The 20,953-nt window shown below is 39.7% G+C and overlaps 1 protein-coding gene across 1 annotated transcript in view; it reads left to right on the forward strand.

Moving 5' to 3' along the window:
• LOC126417029 (dynein axonemal heavy chain 1-like) overlaps positions 1 to 20,953 on the forward strand; it is a gene marked incomplete at its 3' end in the record, with an annotated part of 951,942 nt that overhangs the window by 661,447 nt on the left and 269,542 nt on the right. The window contains exon 40 of the mRNA XM_050084920.1: positions 15,431 to 15,533. Coding sequence (XP_049940877.1) covers positions 15,431 to 15,533 — 103 coding nt within the window. The remainder of the gene's footprint in view (positions 1 to 15,430; positions 15,534 to 20,953) is intronic.

Consider the following 20,953-nt stretch of genomic DNA (forward strand, 5'->3'; position numbering starts at 1 on the left):
GTTTGGTAGGTGACAAAAGACTTTTGTGGCAGCATAATTTACCCTTTTCTGTGCCAAAATCAGATTTAGCCCTGCATAGTGAAGATCATCCTTTCTCCTGGTATTATAGCTATGCACCCTGCTATTACTTTTGAACTGGGTTGGATTATTAACAACAAATTTCATAAGTGAATATATATACTGTGAGGATCCCTAGATCCTTAAATAGATGTCTGCAGGATGACTGTGGGTGGGCTCCAGCAATTATTCTGATTACACGTTTTTGAGCAATGAATACTTTTCTACTCAACGATGAATTACCCCAGAATATGCTGCCATACGAAATCAGTGAATGAAAGTAGGCATAGTAAGCTAACTTACTGAGATTGTTATCACAAAAATTTGCAATACCCTAATAGCATACATAGCTGAACTCAGACGTTTCAGCAGACCATCAATGTGTTGCTTCCAGTTTAACCTCTCATCAATGGACACACCTAAAAATTTTGAAAATTCTACCTTCGCTACAGACTTCTGTTCAAAGTCTATATTTATTACTGGAGCTGTGCCAATTACTGTACGGAACAGTATATACTGTGTTTTATCAAAATTTAAAGAGAGTTCGTTTGCTGAGAACCACTTAATAATTTTGTGAAAAACATCATTTACAATTACATCACTTAGTTCTTGGTTTTTGGATGTTATTACTATACTTGTATCTTCAGCAAAAAGAACTAACTTTGCATCTTCATCAATGTGGAATGGTAAGTCATTAATGTATATCAAGAACAGTAAAGGACCTAAGACCGAACCCTGTGGGACCCCGTACTTGATAGCCCCCCATTTTGAGCAATCAGCTGTTGTTTTAACATTACATGAACCACTTATTTCAACTTTCTGCATTCTTCCAGTTAAGTATGAATTAAACCATTTGTGCACTGCCCCACTCAAACCATAATGATTTAGCTTATCTAAAAGAATTCCATGATTTACACAATCAAAGGCCTTTGAGAGATCACAAAAAATACCAATGGGTGATGTCCGGTTATTCAGAGCATTTGATATTTGATCAGTGAAAGCGTATATAGAATTTTCTGTTGAAAAGCCTTTCTGAAAACCAAACTGACATTTTGTTAGTACTTTATTTTTACAAATATGGGAGGCTACTCTTGAATACATTACTTTCTCAAAAATTTTTGATAGAGCTGTCAGAAGAGAGATTGGGCGGTAATTGTTGACATGCGACGTATCCCCCTTTTTATGCAATGGTTTTACAATGGCATATTTGAGTCTATCGGGGAAAACACCCTGCTCCAAAGAGCTATTACATATGTGGCTGAGAATCCTACTTATCTGTGGGGAACAAGCTTTAAGTACCTTGCTGGAAATGCCATCAATTCCGTAAGAGCTTTTACTTTTCAGTGAGTTTATTATTTTACTGATTTCAGAGGGAGAGGTTGGTGGAATTACAGTTGTTTCAAACTGCACAGGTATGGCCTCTTCTATTAGTAGCTGTGCCTCTTCTAGTGAAGATCTGGATCCTATTTTCTCCACAACATTTAAAAAATGATTATTGAAAATATTTTCAATTTCTGATTGTTTGTTAGTACACTTGTCGTTCAGTTTTATGGCACTAAAGTCTTCCTGTGCTCTTGGTTGCCCTGTTTCCCTTTCGATAATATTCCAAATTGCTTTAATTTTATTATCAGAGTTACTGATCTCAGTCATGATGTGCATGCCTCTGGACTTTTTAATAACTTTTCTTAGTACTGCACAATAGTTTTTATAATATTGAACAATTTCGGGGTCAGTACTCCCTCTTGCTGTTAGATACAGTTCTCTTTTACGGTTGCAAGATATTCTTATTCCTTTAGTTAGCCAAGGTTTTTTATATGTTTTCTTGGAATTATGTTTAACTATTTTCTTGGGAAAACAATTTTCAAATACCCTTAAAAATGTATCGTGAAATAAGTTACATTTCAAGTTTGCATCGGGTTCCTTATACACTTTATCCTAGTCTAGCTGCCATAGGCTTTCCCTAAAGTTTGCAATATTTATATTATTAATTGAACGCACTGCTTTGAAAGTCTGATTTGATATACTGCATGGAGCTATGTCATGTACTGTAACTGTCTGTGCACCATGATCTGAAAGACCATTCTCAACAGGATAAGCATTTATGTCCTTAAACTTATCTTGGTCTATAAAAAAGTTATCTATCAATGTACTGCTGTTCTTTGTTATCCGAGTAGGAAAATCAATGACGGAGCTCAAACTGAAAGAACTGAGTAATACTACAAGGTCATTCTTCCTATTACACTCTTTCAAGGAATCAACATTGAAATCCCCACAAATGATAATTTGCTCCCCCCTGTCTGACAGATAGCACAACAAAGCATCCAAGTTCTCTAGAAATAGCTGGAAATTCCCTGAGGGGGACCTATACACTGTTACAATTATGAAAGTGCCATCATTTAGTTTAAGTTCAATGGCACATGCTTCCATATGTTGCTCTACACAAAATTTTTTAGTTTCTAAATTTTTTACTGTGGAAGCTTTTGACATATATGGCAACTCCTCCTCTCATCATATTATCTCTTCCTACATGTGCAGCTAATTTGTACCCATTGATGCTAACCTTTTGCATATCAATGACAATGTGATGCTCAGACAGGCATAGTACATCTATTACATTCTCAGTTTCTGTATCTTCTAAACAAAGCAGAAGCTCATCAATTTTATTCTTCAATCCCCAAATATTTTGATGAAATATACTAACATTATTTTTCACTTTACTTTTTTGAGTATCTCGAACTTTTTTAACATCTTTAGTACTTGCCTGGCTGAGTTTCCCACTGGACACTGATCTTCCACTAAAAAAGAGTTTCCACCATGAGATGTAGTTCCTCCCCCCTTTAAATTTCCTGCTATCGGCCCAGCCAGTTTACCCTTCCCTTTCTTGTTGAGGTGTAGGCCATGTCTAGTATAGTCCCACCTACAGAGTGAATCAACAGGAACCGCACCAATGTGTGACCCTGCACCAGATCCAAGTAGCCGTTCCAACTCCAAATTAACTCTCCTGACAGAAGAGCTCAAATGAGGTCGGTCGTGGCGCTCCAGAACCGACACAAACCCAACACTGGTATGACTCGATGTTGACGCAATCTTTGATGTAGTTTAGGCAAGAAGAGAATAGAAGCTTTCGAAATGTGGTGCTACAGAAGAATGCTGAAGATTAGATGGGTAGATCACATAACTAATGAGTAGGTATTGAATAGAATTGGAGAGAAGAGAAATTTGTGGCACAACTTGACTAGAAGAAGGGATCAGTTGGTAGGGCATATTCTGAGGCATGAAGGGATCACCAATTTAGTACTGGAGGGCAGCGTGGAGGGTAAAAATCGTAGAGGGAGACCAAGAGATGAATACACTAAATAGATTCAGGAGGATGTAGGTTGCAGTAGGTACTGGGAGATGAAGAACCTTTCACAAGATAGAGTAGCATGGAGAGCTGCATCAAACCAGTTTCTGGACTGGAGACCACAACAACAACAACATGAGAAAGAATAATTACAAACCGAGCAATCATATTTTATAGTAGGTTATTTGTCCTTCAAATGTAGGCAGCTATGATTCTGTACAAACACACTTATAATGATTTATGCAAAGGAAGGGGGGGGGGGGGTTTGAAGGGTAAGAAATTGCTGACACTCCAATGAATACATTCTTCTAAACTGTTAAATGAAGATGTACATATTTATAACACCAGGAGAGACCTTGACAAAAGATGCGACAACGGCTCCTAACACGTAGGTATCAGTTAATTTAACAAACTTCCAAAGTACTGAAAAAAATTTAAAGGGAAGCTGCTTTTTAGTAGCTTTGCATGAGTTTATTACTAATAAGTGTTAGAGTATGACAGAAAGTGTGTCAGAGGAGTAGCAACAATGAAAGGAAAGGGATAGAGTGCTATTCAGCATAAAGATGACATGTTGAGTTGTAGACACCCATAATGAAAACATTGTTACACTGTTAGATTTCAGCCAAAACTTTCTTCAGAAAAGGAAACACACACACCATTCACACAAGCAAGCATGCCTCATGCCCACATAACCACTGTCACTGGCAGCTTGCATTGGAGAGCCAGAGAAATGTCAAAGGAGTAGATTATCTTCATTTATGCTGTATTATTTATAAGTAATTGAGATATCTGTGTTTTGTAATTGTGTCCAGAAAGTCATGACATGATTTGAAACGTATGTTTGTAATTCAGAATAATTATTGTTTTCATCTAAGGAGAAAAATAAATAATAAGTGACTTGACTAGTCAGTAAGCATACAGGATAACCAGCTTACATGAAGAGAACATACCAGTTGCATCTGTAAGATGAGGTGCATCATTTACATATTAAAATGTAATAACTGCTCCTATCCTGAAAAATATCTACCGTGCTTAATCCATGTATGGGGTTGAGTTTACATGGCCAGAGTTTTCAGCCTACAGAGGACACCAGTTTCAATAACTGTGAATGCAAGTAAATATCAGTTCTGCAGGATCTTTTTCATTAAGTATAATTTGCTAAGTGTGTATTCTATGTTCTTTGGATAAATATGTTCAAAAAATTGGACTGTTGAAAACAGTATAATGGAGATATTCATAAACACATGTGCCAAAGGGAATAATGTGTGCAAACTTTAAAACTGTGTATTACGTCAGATGCATAGATGCAAGTCCAGTGTAAAAAATATGACTCTGCACAAGAGAAAATGAAAATTATTTAAGTAAAAATTAAATAAAAGATTAAATTATCATAGTGCTGTTAGAAGAAGGATGAGGCTTAAAATAGGAAATGAAGCAACAGAATGGACAATAAGAAAGTGAGACACTGGGCTGTTGCTGAACACAAGATCTCCGAAGAAACACAATAATAATCTATGTGAAAAATGCTAGAAACAAGACAGAAGCATTAAATGTCCTAAATGTGACAGGATGTTACATTTTCGTTGTGGAAACATAGACCTGTTACTGGCTGTAGATGAAAAATCTGTGAAGGAGAGGAAATTTAATACATCCATTAACAAAGCAAGTACACAGTTACTAAATAGGCATTAAGTGCACAGCAATGATATTGTTTATATGTTAAAATGAAGACACCCAAATATCATATGCCACTGTGACTACTTTAAAAGATGACAGTGGCATGAAACCTCATGATGACTAGTATAAAACACTCACACATGGAAAGAGCTTCCAGATTCATTGAAAAATCAACAAAAACATCTCAGACAGAGAAGAGAAGGGTTCTTATGCTATCTGATAGCTGTGGAAGGTATTTATTTAAGTTGAATAGTTCAGAGCTCAGTGCAGCTTATAGTGTGAATGCTGGATGTACCATTCTTTTTAAGTGAAAGGATTTGTTTTTCTGCTGGCTAAATATTTCAGCCAAATTGATACACTAATAGCTATAGTCTGCTCAAATGACATAGAGACAATTTCAAACAGTAAAAGTGTTAGAAACAGTGCTATTGCAGTCCTTTCACCACTTAGACATGTGACAAATCTAATATGTATGATAAACCAGAGCTATATACTAATAATAAATTATTTAATTGTGTAGTGGTGCCACCTGATGTCACTGCAGAAATGAATAGCTGGTGCAGCCCCACTGAGGATTGCTGTGGTGGCTTTACATAAGGAGCACATATCATCGGGAACAACCTCTGATGAAACCACACAAGATATCAACATGTAAACTGTGCCAGAGCCAGTCTGAGTCAGTGGCGATACAATATGTGGAGTTTATGGCAGATGCTATCAGTGTGGCTGTTGTGTATATAGTGTGGGATGAACTTTGATGTAGCGTAAACTGGGCCTTGGTTCAGAATAAGAGCTTAAACTGTTTCTGAGGAGCTTCTTGTATACAGGATGGTAAAAAAATTCCATACCTTGAGAGAATCTGAGTAGACGGAGAGGGGGGGGGGGGGGGGGGGGGGACAGTCAACATGGGTTCCAAAATGCACACCATATGTTCATCATTGACACTATCAAACACATCCCTTATACTTCAAGGCTGTTGCTATTACATCCCACTTCCAGAATACAGTAAATAAATGAGGACACATTCCTCTGTTATTGTCCATGGGTGCAGCATACAGTAAACATCTGTTAATGTTACTGTAAACCATATTTATGTTTTGGCCATGTGGAGTGCATACATTGATGGCAATGGAACCACATTGTGTTTTGATAAGTTTGTGAAATGTTTTCACAGTGAAGTTTCATCTTTGAACTTATCAGCATAATGGAAGCCTATTATTCCACACAGGAAATGCAGACATTACAGTACCGATGCCATTTTCATCAACTGCACCCACTGCACCACTCGCAGCTAAATAACAGTTGGCAGTTTTGAATCTACCACCAGCTCGCTGTTAGGCAAGCATCACTCTTCCATTGCTAGTCAATCTGACAAGGAATGGATCACTGAACTGGAGGGCATGACTAGGAACTGTAAATTTAACTGTTCTTGTGGAGCCTCATTTCAGGATGAAATGCTTCCCGATGCTTTTATTCAAAACCTTGCTGATAATAGAACACAGCCTGAGATTCAAAAACATCACAGTCCTTGTCTCAGTGACGCACTTAAAGTAATCAAAGCTCAGGAAGTTCAAGTTAATCTGCCTGTTGTTGCTACATTGACCACGGATAATCAGGTACTGCAGTGCCTAGAATTTTTCAGTCGCCTTTGACCTGACAATCATTGGCAACACTTTTGTATTGATTTTTCTAGTCTTTTCTGGAACAAAAGATGGCTCATTGTTATTGATGCATGCAGGAAACCACCTTTTGTTATCCCAGTGCAGTCTATTACTAGTGCTAGCACTATCAAAACACTCACTTCTGTCTTTTTCTTACAATGATTGTCACAAACAATTGTTTCAGACAATGGTCTGCAGTTTTCTTCTATATAATTTAAAAATTTTGCCACCACTCTCTCATTAATCAAACAGAGAGGCAGAACCATGCTTAGTGTTCTAGAGAAAATACTTTGTTGTTGTTTCTGAGCATCTTTTGCAGTGTACCTGCTGACAATGCTTTGCTAGCAGAATTCTTACATAGTCATCACCACCCCACTTTGTTGCATCTCTTTCACCCTAACCACTCTGTTTCTCATGTAAACTTTCCAATGAAGTTCTGTATGAATAACGAGGTTTCCTATCATGCCTATAATAAGCCTTCCAACTGGGAAACCAGCGTTTTCACTCAGACATCTGGCCATCCTGATTGTACCATTCATGGCACATCTGGCACCCATCTTCAGCACCTAAATGATTTCATTCCCGTGATTACAGTAATTCTACCATAAAGATTAGTTTTTCAGGCATGTTGTCTGCAACACAGCCTGCTGCACTGGAGCAAGCCCTCGCTGGTGCCTGACAACCAGGCGTGTGGGTCTCCCGATGGCTGTGACATAGAGATCAACCTCTGCCAACTTTCACAGCTGCCTTCTTCACAGCCACTGCTGCAGCCACAATGCCTGTCACTGTGATGGCCATCATAGACATCGAGCATGCACCAGCTGTACAAAATTCTGCGTCCTCAACATTGCCAGTGCTGCACCCACATGAACACTTGGATGGACATCTACCTCCAGATTCTCAGCAGATGTTCCTGAATGTTTGTAAGGTGAATGTCGGGACGCTTGTGGTTTGTGCCATTGTGCCACAGCCAGCTGCATCAGCAGTGGCACAGCACAGACCACCTGCTCATAATCATCCACACCATCACTGTGTATTCACAGTACACAATTTTATTGGGAAAGAATGTGGTATCAATGGCATCTTTGTCAAACGACTGCAACACACCATGTGCCACCCACAGCTAAGTGAGAGATGGAACTTTTAAATCTGCTGCCAGAGGAGCGTCAGTCTTCCATTACTTGCAGTTGTTCATTGGTTGGCAGTTATGCCACTGGAGGACACAAATCCACATGACCTAACTGCTCAAGACTCTGACTGGCTGGCACATCTTTTTAAGCAACCACAACTCTGAGCTTGTCTATCATATACAGTGCATCTATAGACTCACCAGCAGTAGTGTGGAAGACTGCAGCGAGGGCAATACATCGAACATAGGACAGTGATGCTAAGCAATACTGATCTTAAAAGATGTAAATGAGGTGTGATCAAAAAGTAAAGGGAATTTTTTAATGTTGTGGGCTTTATACAACAAATTTTCAATTTTTTTTCCTTTTCTTTTTTGTTGCCACATATGTTCCTGATGTATGCTTGCATTTTCAGCCATTTTGAATATTTAGTTTATTTTTACGAGTTGCAAAAGGTTATACATGTTTTCGAGTGCTCAGCAGATTTTTACTTTCAAAAAAGATTGATCAAAGAATCTGCATGAAATATTGTTTGAGTTATGGAATAAAGTGCAGCACCGCATTTGAAATGTTGCCTGTGTCATTTGGCAAATCTACTATGAGAAAGACAAGTGTTATGAGTGGTATAAATGTTTCAATGTGGGTCGAGAAGACATTGAAGACCACGACTGCTTTGGATGCTGTAGGACATCAGGTACTGTTGACAATGTAGAAGAAGTAAAGAAAATGGTTCTTAAAAATCACTGCATCACCATCAGAGAGGTTGCTGATGATCTCAACGTATCATTTGGCTCATGCCAAGCAATTTTTTCAGATGTTTTGTGCATAAAATGTGTAGTAGCAAAGTTTGTTCAGAAGTTGTTGAATTTTAACCAGAAATGATGTCGCATAGACATTATGTAGGAATTGCTAAATGAAGCTCACAATGATCCAGAACTTATAAGGAAGATTATAACAGGTTATGAAACGTGGGTATGTGCATATGATGTCGAAACAAAGCCCAGTCATCCCAGTGGAAACTCTCTAAAGGGCCAAGACTGAAAAAAAAAGTGGTAAGTGTGATCACATTCGAAGGTTCTTCTCACTGTTTTCTTCAATTACAATGGGATAGTGCATCATGTGTTCCTGCCTTATGATCACATGGTTAATAAGGAATAATACCTGGAAGTACACACCATTTGTGTGAAGCAGTCCAAAGAAAACAACCAGAAATGTGACAAAACCACTCGTAGAAATTGCATCATGGTAGTGCTCCCACTCACACATCAGCACTTTTTTGTGTTTTTTTTTTTTTTGTCAAAAAAACAAACATTCTGTGTTGCCTCAGCCATCATACTTTCTGGACATGGCCCTCTATGACTTCTTTATTCCCTAAGCTGAAGAGAACCATGAAAGGACATCGTTTTGCCACCACTGATGTGACAAGAACAGAATCGCTGAAGGAACTGAACACCATCACAATATGCGAGTTCCACTAAGTGCTTCCAAGATTGTAAAAAGCTTTGACACAAGTGTATTATATCTGAGGGAGATTTCTTTGAAGGGGACAAGGCTGATGTTTATGAATAAATAAAGAGCCTTTAAGAAAAACAAAAACTCCCATTGCTTTTTGATCACACCTTATTTAGGTGTATCAGCATTCTAGGCTATTTTTTACTTTCAGTAGTGTTACTATATTGTAAATACATCAGGGTCACAGAAGGTCCCACAGCATTCACAGCTATGTATAACTGTTATTAAACTACTGATAAAACTGACATGATCTTCAGTTGCTTCCATTTCCTAGACCATGACAGAAGACAATATCTGCAATTTCCTGTGTGGTATAATAGGTTTCCATTGTCCTGGTAAATGCAAAGATACAACTACACTGTAAAAGCGTTTCACAAACTTATCAAAACACAAACGAGTCCATTCAAACTGATGTATGCTGTGCACGTACTCAAAACTCTGAATACAGTTTACAGTAAGACACTAACAGATGTTTAATACATGCTTTATCCATGGACATCAACAGAAGAGTGTCTCATTTATTTACTGCAGTCTGTAGGTTGTTCGCAATAGGAAAGAGCTTGCGGTAGAAGAGATGTTTCACAGAAGCGTCGTTGAACAAGTGCTCCTGTCTCTTAAGTTATACATTTTATAGCACCTGTTTACTTGACATTTTTGTCCTGTTTAGCTCCACACTGCCATCTCTCAAAATGCAATACAATTAATCTGTTTTTTAAAAAGTTCTAACAACTTCTAGGAATATGTAATTGTTTTAGTAACAATACCAGAGAAGGAAAGTTGCTACTCACCATATAGCGGAGATGCTGAGTCACGATAGGCACAATAAAAAGATTCATACAATAAAAATTTTCGGCCATTAAAGCCTTTGTTAGCAGTAGACACACATACTAACATAAACGCAACTTGCACATACGTCTGCAGTCTCAGAGAGCTGAGGCCACACTGCGAACAGCAGCACCAGTGCATGATGGGAGTGGCGACTGGGTGGGGGTAAGGAGGAGGCTGGGGCAGGGAGGGGGAGGGATAGTATGGTGGGAGTGGCGGACAGTTTAGATGGAGGGCAGGAGAGAAGGTGCGGAGGGGGGAGGGGGTAAGTAGTGGAAAGGAGAGAAATAAAAGAAATTAAAAGACTGGGTGTGGTGGTGAAATGGTGGCTGTGTAGTGCTGGAATGGGAACAGGGAGGGGGCTGGATGGGTGAGGACAGTGACTAACGAAGGTTGAGGCCAGGAGGGTTATGGGAACGTAGGATGTATTGCAGGGAAAGTTCCCACCCGCGCAATTCAGGAAAGCTGGTGTTGGTGGGAAGGATCCATATGGCACAGACTGTGAAGCAGTCATTAAGGTGAGGGATATCATGTTTGGCAGCGTGTTCAGCAACAGAGTGGTCCACTTGTTTCTTGGCCACAGTTTGTCGGTGGCCATTCATGCGGACAGACAGCTTGTTGGTTGTCATGCCTACATAGAATGCAGCACAGAGGTTGCAGCTTAGCTCATAAATCACATTACTGGTTTCACAGGTAGCCCTGCCTTTGGTGGGATAGGTGGTGTTAGTGACCGGACTGGACTAGGTAGTGGTAGGAGAATGTATGTGACATGTCTTGCATCTAGGTCTATTACAGGGTACGACATTTCTCATTTCAGGGCACAACAAGAGGTAATCAAAACCCTTGCGGAGAATGTAATTCAGTTGCTCCAGTCCGGGATGGTACTGAGTTACGAGGGGAATGGTCCTCTGTGGCCGGACTTTGGGAGGTGGTGGGAGACTGGAAAGATAAGGTACAAGAGATTTGTTTTTGCACGAGGATGGGAGGATAATTACGGTCAGTGAAGGCTTCAGTGAGACCCTTGGTATCTTTTGAGATGGACTGCTCATCACTGCAGATGCGACAACCATGGGTGGCTAGGCTGTACGGAAGGGGCTTCTTGGTATGGAATGGGTGGCAGCTGTCGAAGTGGAGGTATTGCTGGTGGTTAGTATGTTTGATATGGGTGGAGGTACTGATGTAGCCATCTCTGAGGTGAAGGTCAACATCTAGGAAGGTGACTTGTTGGGTTGAGTTGGACCAGGTGAAGCAAATGGGGGAGAAGTTGTTGAGGTTCTGGAGGAATGTGAATAAGGTGTCTTCACCTTCAGTCCAGATGGCAAAGCTGTTATCAATGAATCTGAACCAGGTGAGGGGTTTAGGATTCTGGGTTTTTAGGAAGGATTCCTCTAGATGGCCCATGAATAGGTTAGCATAGGATGGTGCCATGCGGGTGCCCATAGCCCTATTGTGGATTTGTTTGTAGGTAATGCCTTCAAAGGAGAAGTAATTGTGGGTGAGGATACAGTTGGTCACAGAGACTAGGAAGGAGGTTGTTGGTTTGGAATCCATAGGGCATCTGGAAAGGTAATGTTTGACACCAGTAAGGCCATGGGCATTAGGAATGTTAGTGTACAGGGAGGTGGCATCAATAGTGATGAGCAGAGCACCATGTGGTAATGGGACAGAAACTGTGGAGAGTCAGTCGAGGAAATGGTTCGTATCTTTTATATAGGAGGATAGGTTCTGGGTAATAGGTTGAAGGTGTTGGTCTATGAGAGTAGATATTCTCTCAGTGGGGGCACAGTAACCAGCCACAGTGGGGCGTTCTGGTTGGTTGGGTTTATGGACTTAGCAAGCATGTAGAAGGTGGGAGTGTGGGGTTTGGTAGGAGTATGTAGAGAGATGGACTCTGGGGAGAGGTTCTGTAATGGGCCTAAGGATTTGAGTTGTGACTGGAGATCCTGCTGGATTACTGGAATGGGATCACTGTGGCATGGTTTGTAGGTGGAACTATCTGACAGCTGACGGAGTCCTTCTGCCATGTAATCCTTGTGGTTCAAAACAACGGTGGTGGAGCCTTTCTCAGCAGATAGGATTATAAGGTCGGGATCAGTTTTTAGATGGTGGACTGTGGTTCTTTCTGTGGATGTAATGTTAGTTTGCATGTTGAGAGATTTGGGGAATGACGTTGAGGCAAGGTTCAAAGTTAAGAAATTATGGAAAGTTAACAGGGGGTGGTTTGGAGGCAGTGGGGGGAGGGATCACGGTTGGATAGAGGAGTGAAATGAATTAGGCAAGGTTCAATATTGGTCTTTGGTTGAGTCTGATTGGTCAGGTTGATAGCAAAAAGTGTTTCCACTGCAGGGACCGGGAGAAGGAGAGAAGGTCTTTAACTAGTCCTGCACGGTTGAATTTGGGAGTGGGGCAAAAGGTGAGGCCTTTGGAAAGGGCTGATATTTCTGTGGGACTAAGGCTTCTGGAGGAAATGTTCATAACTGTGTTGCGGGTCTGTTTAGGTTCTGGGTTCTGTGTGGTGGTGGGAGGGAGTTTGGGAGGGTGGCGTAAATGTAGTAGGTCTGCGAGACAGGGTTTGTCAGCTATGAGGGGGCGTGGGGGAGGTTTGGAGGTAGTTGTAGAAGTGGTGGACAGTGGTACTCCGGGGTGGGAGTAGGAAGTGAGTAGGATGGAGAGCTTTTTGAGGTGACGTTGTGTGTGTTTCTCAAGTTCCTGCAGGGCAAGAGTTTCAGTGTTTGTTATGGGTTCCAGGAATTTAGGATTGCATAGCAGGAGAATTTTGCGGATGGAGAGAAGGTACTGCAAGGAGGATTGGGCTTGGTTGACATGGTTTTGCAGGACTGTTTTGATGAGGGCTAAGGATTGGCGGAATCTGAACAGGTGGAGGTCATTGTGGATGGAGGGGTGGCAACCAGAGATGGGTAATTTGGTGGTAAGGCCATTAGGGGGGATTTCATGAGCCAAAAAACAACGCAGGAACAGTATGTGGAACTGGGATCTGGCTAGGAATAAGGAAACTTTTCTGTATTGACGCAGATGGAAGGAGCATGGATCCGTGGTGTGCAAAAAATGCGAAAAATTACGTAAGAAAGTAGAATTATGTCCGAAAAATTACTCAAAAATACACCCAAATATGTGTGGAAAGTACGAAATGGGTGAACAAGGGGGGAAAGACAATGATAGTGGAAGGCGAAAACTCACTAAAATTTGTGAGAAATTACAAGGGTCAAAGTAGAAAATTACTAATCAATAATAAATATGTGTATATTACTGTGGGTAGCAGGTTTAAGGGTGGATAAGCGTAAGGGGGACGGCAGATACGACTTTGAAGAGGTGGATTTAGTGGGTGCGAACAGGCATAGAATGGGGAAAGTGTGGGAGGTGGGGAGAGGTTCGTAGTTAGAAATGTAAGATTGTGTGGCACCGGAAAAGTGCAACAGATAACACGGAAAAATCCAGGAATTGACACAGGGAGTGTGATTAGTTTGAAGGTATAGGCTTCATTATATTGGCGGGAGTAATGTTGGACCTAAGATGCTGCACTAACAATCAGCGCGGTCTTCAGGCCATCTTTTGCTGGTGGCCGAGATGGTTGATACAGTGTGGCTCATAAGTAGAGCATGGAGTGCAGTTCGTAAGGCAGCAAGAGAAACATAGGAAAGAAAAGAAAGAAGGAATGACATTGAGTATAGCAGATGTGAAAGAATATAGTTACGAAGGAAAACGGCACAGGGTTAGGATCGAAGAAAAGCCGTCAGGCAAAAATCAAACAATGGAAAATCCAGGATGGAATGTAACAATACCAGAGAAGGAAAGTTGCTACTCACCATATAGCGGAGATACTCAGTCACGATAGGCACAATAAAAAGATTCACACAATTAAAGCTTTCGGCCATTAAGGCCTTTGTCAGCAGTAGACACACATACACACATGCGCGCGCACACACACACACACACACACACACACACACACACACACATACACACACACTCACACACTCACATAAACGCAACTTGCGCACACGTCTGCAGTCTCAGAGAGCTGAGACCACACTGCGAACAGCAGCACCAGTGCATAATGGGAGTGGCGACTGGGTGGGGGTAAGGAGGAGGCTGGGGCAGGGAGGTGGAGGGATAGTATGGTGGGAGTGGCGGACAGTCAAGTGTTGCAGTTTAGATGGAGGGCAGGAGAGAAGGTGCGGAGGGGCAAGGGAGTAAATAGCGGAAAGGAGACAAATAAAAGAGAGTCTTTTAATGTCTTTTATTTCTCTCCTTTCCGCTATTTACCCCCACCCCCTCTGCACCTTCTCTCCTGCCCACCGTCTAAACTGCAACATTTGACTGTCCACTACTCCCACCATACTATCCCTCCCCTTCCCTGCCCCAGCCTCCTCCTTACCCCCACCCAGTTGCCTCTCCCATCATGCAATGGTGCTGCTGCTTGCATTGTGGTTTCAGCTCTCTGAGACTGCAGACATGTGTGCATGTTGCGTTTATGTGAGTGTGTGTGTGTGCGTGCGTGTGTATGTATGTCTACGGCTGACAAAGGCCTTAATGGCCGAAAGCTTTAACTGTGTGAATCTTTTTATTGTCCCTATCACTATGTGGTGAGTAGCAACTAATTGTTTTAGTATTTAGAAATATCTTACAAATTACTGCTTCTAGAAGTTGATTATCTACAGTCACGGGTTGTAGATTTCCATTATCAGCATGGCAGGTAATAACATTCACTGTAAACTGGCCTCAAGTATTAAAAAAATAAGGTGATTCTTCTTCACTGTCAATTGCTTGTGTGATTATTTAAATATCAAGAATGATATTGCAGATAATACAAGCTGTTGTGTGTAATCTGGAAAGCAATAAACTTTACAAAGTAATGGCTTCTCTGTCGGTTGTGATATGTAAATAAGTACAGATAATATATAATAATTAAATGATAACTATTAATAAAGTTTACGTAATGAGTTTGTGACATCTGCTTCTCTTAACACTTGCTTGCCTTCACTCTTTCTTTATACACATAAAACTTAGATCCCCCCTTCATAATGAGACCTATGAAACATGGTCAGTGAATAACTGAATCATGATTTTAAATGTCAAATAATGCTTTATGATGTTGTTGCAAACTGGTCTTATTATTTCAGAACAGAGTGTGACAGTAATAATTTTGTGTAAGAAATTTCCTAATTTTTCTTTGTGAAATACCTGATTAATCATTTCTCTGCTAACAGTCCCATTGGAGAGGTGTTCCGTGCACGTCTTCGACAGTTCCCTGCCCTTGTTAATTGTTGCACAATTGACTGGTTTAGTGCATGGCCTGAAAGTGCTCTTCAGGTGAGGCCAATAAAACATCATAGCTGTGTTTATAATTGTAGTACAGATACTTTCTTGTATTAAGAAGTGTAGTGTGCAGTGTTGCCTGTGTTTTTAAATTATCAAATAATCTTTGGATTTTATTTTTATGTCCTAGTTCAGTTAATGTACTGCAAGAACTGAGGAATACGTACTCAACAAGAACTTCCATAGTTATAAGGGACACATTCAGTCTATAAATGTATTTTTACTCTTTCTTCATGCTTCTCTCCCTCCCTTTCTCTTCTGACAAAAATTCCATCTGGAATTGTTTCACCATCTATCAGTTGTGGTGACATAGGTGTTAATAAAATTATGTTCTCAATTCCTTTCCCGGTATGCAGAAAGACATACTAGGCTCTTAAGGATGGCTACTGTCCTCCAAGCATAGTCTGCCAATAGTTGTTTGTTATCATATCTACAGATGCACCCAATCCTCCAGTCATTCTCATGAGAGAACAACAGCTGAGCTCCACTTAACTACCCACATTCTTCACAGTGACTACTTGTCATCATGCCTGGAAAGATGATCATCCTCATCTCTGTGCCTCACAAGTCACTCTTTCTACATTCACATTCTCCTCTCCACTATCTTCCAGTCCATTGTGTGCCACACACTACTCCTGCAGTGTTTACCATGATGAGCCAACTGGTGTCACATTGCTAGTATGTCTCATTTCTGTCTCTCCCTCCCAACCATCAGCGGTCCTCCCCTTCATCCTTTAGCTGCCCATGTCACCTCATTTCTCTGGACATAACTATTCATCCTAAGGTCTTCGAGACACACATCCATGAAGCTCTCGCTAAGTTAAGTGATAAGTAGTGAAATAAGAGCTAATTCAGTTAATATTACATTTTAGACCATTGCATTTACCTCTTCTCTAGGCTGTCTATTGAAGGCTTTGCTTTTCTGTGTGTATTTAGATGGGAAAGAAAGTGTTTAGTAAAGGCTGGTAGTCATTAGTTTTGTCTACATTCTAGGTGTGAATTTTGTGCATGTGTAGATCTTTATTTTTTGCTATACTTAGTGGTTCAAAGTTAAATTAATTGATGTCTGTCATATGGAGTTTAGGTAGTTAATTAAAACTTTTGAAAGTAAGTTTAAAAGTTTCTTTACATTAGCATTTCGTTACATATTACAGGTAACAAAACTTCAGTGCTCCTGTGCCAAGTTATTCTCTGCTTTTGTGTAAATTATTCTGTCAAATCTTATGTGACAAATGTGGTGGTTGGCGTAGAAATCTGAAGGAGGGGGTGTTCTGTGAAGACTGTAGGTTATGGTTTTATTGGGGTGAATGTAGTGGTGAGCATAAAACAGTAGAATATGAGGCTCTTCCATACCAATGTAGATTATGTAGAAAGGGCGGAAAAATTGCTTAACAGGAGGCTGAATTAGAAAATGTGAATTTGGAAGGGAGGAAAAAGAGACAATCTGCCTGAAAAAGGAAGCAAGCAAATGGCGAAAAAGGGATACTGTTGAAAAAACTTTCTAAATTCAGTTAGTAAATCAGTGTGGCTTCCTATCTGAAGCAGCGGAGGAAGGGCCTCATCCAGAAGTAGTTGAATGTAGACTAAAGCAGGATATTAGCTTAAAGAAAAAAGACAGGTTGGGATCAAATCAGAATAGGAAAGGAAGAATTCTGCTTCTAGGTAGCAGTCATGGGAGGGGCATAGGTCAACAGCTTCAGGAGAAATTAGTTGCAGGGCACCAGGTCACAAGTTTTGTGAAACCAAGTGCTAGCCTTAGCCAGGTGACGGCCAGCTATGCAGCGACTTTCAGAAGGAAGATCAGGTAATTATAGTTGGGGGAGCAGGAAACAGCCTGACTATGAATCCCGGATATAGTATTAGGAGTGACCTGGATAAAATAGGAGCAGAAACTGGGCACATAAATGTGTGGTTTGTGAAGGTTTTTCAGCGCCATAATTGACCCCGGGTAAACACTGCTATAAGGCATGTCAACACTGAACTGAACAGGATTCTCCGGACATGGCCAAAGTCTCAAGTAAGTGTTGTTCCAGTTGATGCTATTGGCAGGTGGGGATACACTACATATGGCTTGCACCTAAATAGGAAAGGGAAAGATGTGTTAGCTTCTCTATTAGCAGATACTGTAAGGGGGCCACAGTCACACAAGGGGAATAAAAAATAAAGTAGATTAGTTGTTAGTGTGTTTAGATTATCTCAAAAATAAGAATGAGATTGATATACTTTGTCTGTCTGAACACCATGGAGCTGTGGGGATGGATAGTGTCACCATAAATGGGTATAATTTAGCATCTTACACTTGCAGATCTAGAATGGATAAAGGAGGAGTTGCCATTTACACATAACAAGGGTATAAATACAAAACAGTAGAAGTAAGCAAATTTTGCGTCAATCAGCACTTTGAAATTTATGCATGTGAACTACACATAGAAAATGTAGTGTTAATACTAGCAACAGTGTACAGACACCCGTTAGGAGATTGGGAGCTATTAATAAAAATGTTTGACACTCTATTATGCTGTCTGTCAGACAAAAAAGAAGTTATTAATCTGTGGAGATTTCAGTGTAAATTTACTAAGCAGTTCTGAAAGGAAAAGTGAACTAGAAGTATTATAAAGGACATATAACTTAGAATCGGTGATCAATTTCCCTAGAGTCGGTGATCAATTTCCTTACACATATAGCTCAAGACAGTAGCACTGTAATAGATAATGTATTTGTACAGCAAGAGGATGTAAAACTAAAACATACTTTCCCTGTGATAAATGGATTATCAGACCATGGTGCACAATTGATTAACTTACTAAACCTAGCAGGGCGTTCACTTCTGAAACCATTAACTAAAAGTGTAAGGTTGCTCAATGCGGTATCTTCAGAGCGCTTCAGAGAAAGTTAAAGAAATATTAATTGACAATATGTATATAATTGTCCAAATGCTAATGGTAAATGCAACATATTTCTTTACAAATTTGTACCCCTTAATAACAACAACAACCTAAATTTAACACCAAACAGTTTTTGTATGAGACAGCAAGAATTAGTAAAGACTCAGAAGTAATTTTACACTATTAAAATATTGTAACATAATGAGAAACGTTGTTAGAAAATCAATAAATATCTATGCTAGAGATGAAATTAACAACTCAGGCAATAAAATCAAATCAATATGGAATGTTGTTGGAAGGGAGACAAGAAAAATAACTACCGGGGTAGGTAGTACTACTATTAAAGAGAATGAGACCATCTTAACCAACAGAACACAAGTAGCTAATGTATTTAACAACCATTTCTTAAGTGTAAGTGAAAAATTTGGTGAGAATAGTCCAAAAGAAAAAGCCAAGCAGTACATGGAAGAGTCATTTTTGAGAAATCTTAGCCAGATTAATTTTCACCTAACATCGTATTGTGAAATAAGGAAAATCATTAAATCTTTGAAAAATAAATGCTCTGTTGGAGTGGATGACATCTGTAACAAGACGTTAAAACAATGCGGAGCAGTTACAGCTAATGTTCTGAGTCACATATGTAATACATCACTAACTCAAGGTATTTTCCCAGACAGGTTAAAATATGCAATTGTCAAGCTTCTCTACAAAAAAGGGGACACCATAGATGTCAGTAATTACTGGCCAGTATCCTTGCTTGCAGCATTTTCAAAAATTGTCGAGAGTATAATGTACTCAAGAGTGGTTAGCCATCTGATCAGTAATGGGATTCTTAGTACATCACAGTTCATACTTCAAAAATGCTGTTCCACTGAGACAGCGATATACGATTTCAATGCCCACGTAATAGAGTCTTTAAATGCTAAAATGTCATCAATAGAAATTTTCTGTGACTTCTGCAAAGCATTTGATTGTGTAACCGTGACATTATGTTACAGAAATTACAATTCTATTGTATAAATCGAACAGCATATGAGTGGTCTAAGTCATATCTACAGAACAGTAAAAAGGATTCTTTGTATGGTTTAAGTAGTTTAAATAGTTTAAGAAAGTTTGCCACTTCATCTAACTGGGGTGAAATTACATTAGGTGTTCCAAATGGTTCAATCATGGGTTCTCTTCTGTTCTTGATATATGTGAATGGCCTCCCTTCTTATCTGTAGCAGGAAACTAAACTGGCACTGTTTGCTTATGATACAAGCATCATTATCAATCCAGTAAAAGAAACTCCTATAGAAAATGATAAAATAACATCTTTGGAAAAGTTATTAATTGGTTTTCTGCAAATGGGCTTGCTCAGGACTGAAAAAACACAGTACATTCAATTGTCTGTTGCAAGGAGTACAGTTCCTTCAACAGGAGACAGTAGCCAGGGTAGAGCATGGTAAGTTTTTGGGCACACATATAGATGAGAATCTTAATTGAAAAATTCATATTTTGGATCTCCTAAAGTGAATAGGTTCAGCAACTTTTGCAATCAGAATAATTGCCAATTTTGAGGATATAGAAATTAGTAACCTAACATATTTTGCATACTTTCATTCTATGATGTCATACAGAATAATATTTTGGGATAATTCAACACTTAGACAAAAAGCATGCACTGCTCAAAAGAAAGTGGTTAGAATAATGTGTGGGGCTCATCCTGTAGGCATCTGTTTAAAAGGTTATGAATTCTTACAACAGCCTCACAATACATTTATTCAGTAATGAAATTTATTCTCAACTGTTATGATGATGACAAACGAGTCGTCACCAATGTCGACTGGTGACCAGTGCTAAATAAAAACATATAAATCACAGCAGGTTTGTTGGTAACGTCGATAAAGTGTTGGCTGCATGGTCTGGATCTGCAACTACTAAAATAATTAGAAACCATTGGTAAAAAATAATATGTATTGTACTTAACTGGTTGTACAGGATTGTTCTTGGCTGCATACATATAATTATAAATAGAAAGCTATTGAGGCCTCACTGCCTTGTTAGAAGTTGCTGCCTATTAGCTGAAGGCTGTGCTGCTTTACTACTTGATGTCTCAAGCAAGAGTGGACAGAGCTTGCTAGAAACTTGATACAAGCTGCGAAGTGGCTCTAGCGCACTGGTCGCGACTCGCAGGTCCAACAATACTAATATGGACCACGGCCGATAACCGCAACCCCTAACAAGTGTGGTATTGAACATGGATACCACATAAACAACATGGACCAGTTTAAAAACAACAGTGATATTCATGATTATAATACCAGAATAAAGAAAGACTTACAGTATCCTCTACATAACCTACCTTAGCACAGAAAGGGATAAAATATATTGCTGTAAAACTTTGGCAATATATTACCACATGAAATAAAATGTCAGACAGTAGTAATAGTTTCAAAAATAAACTGAAATCATATCTCCTTGACAACTCCTTCTATACCATAGATGAATTCTTGATAGGAGTACATAAATCTTTAGGTATAATATATG

Source organism: Schistocerca serialis, chromosome 8 (genome assembly GCF_023864345.2).
Source record: "Schistocerca serialis cubense isolate TAMUIC-IGC-003099 chromosome 8, iqSchSeri2.2, whole genome shotgun sequence".
NCBI lineage: Eukaryota > Metazoa > Arthropoda > Insecta > Orthoptera > Acrididae > Schistocerca > Schistocerca serialis.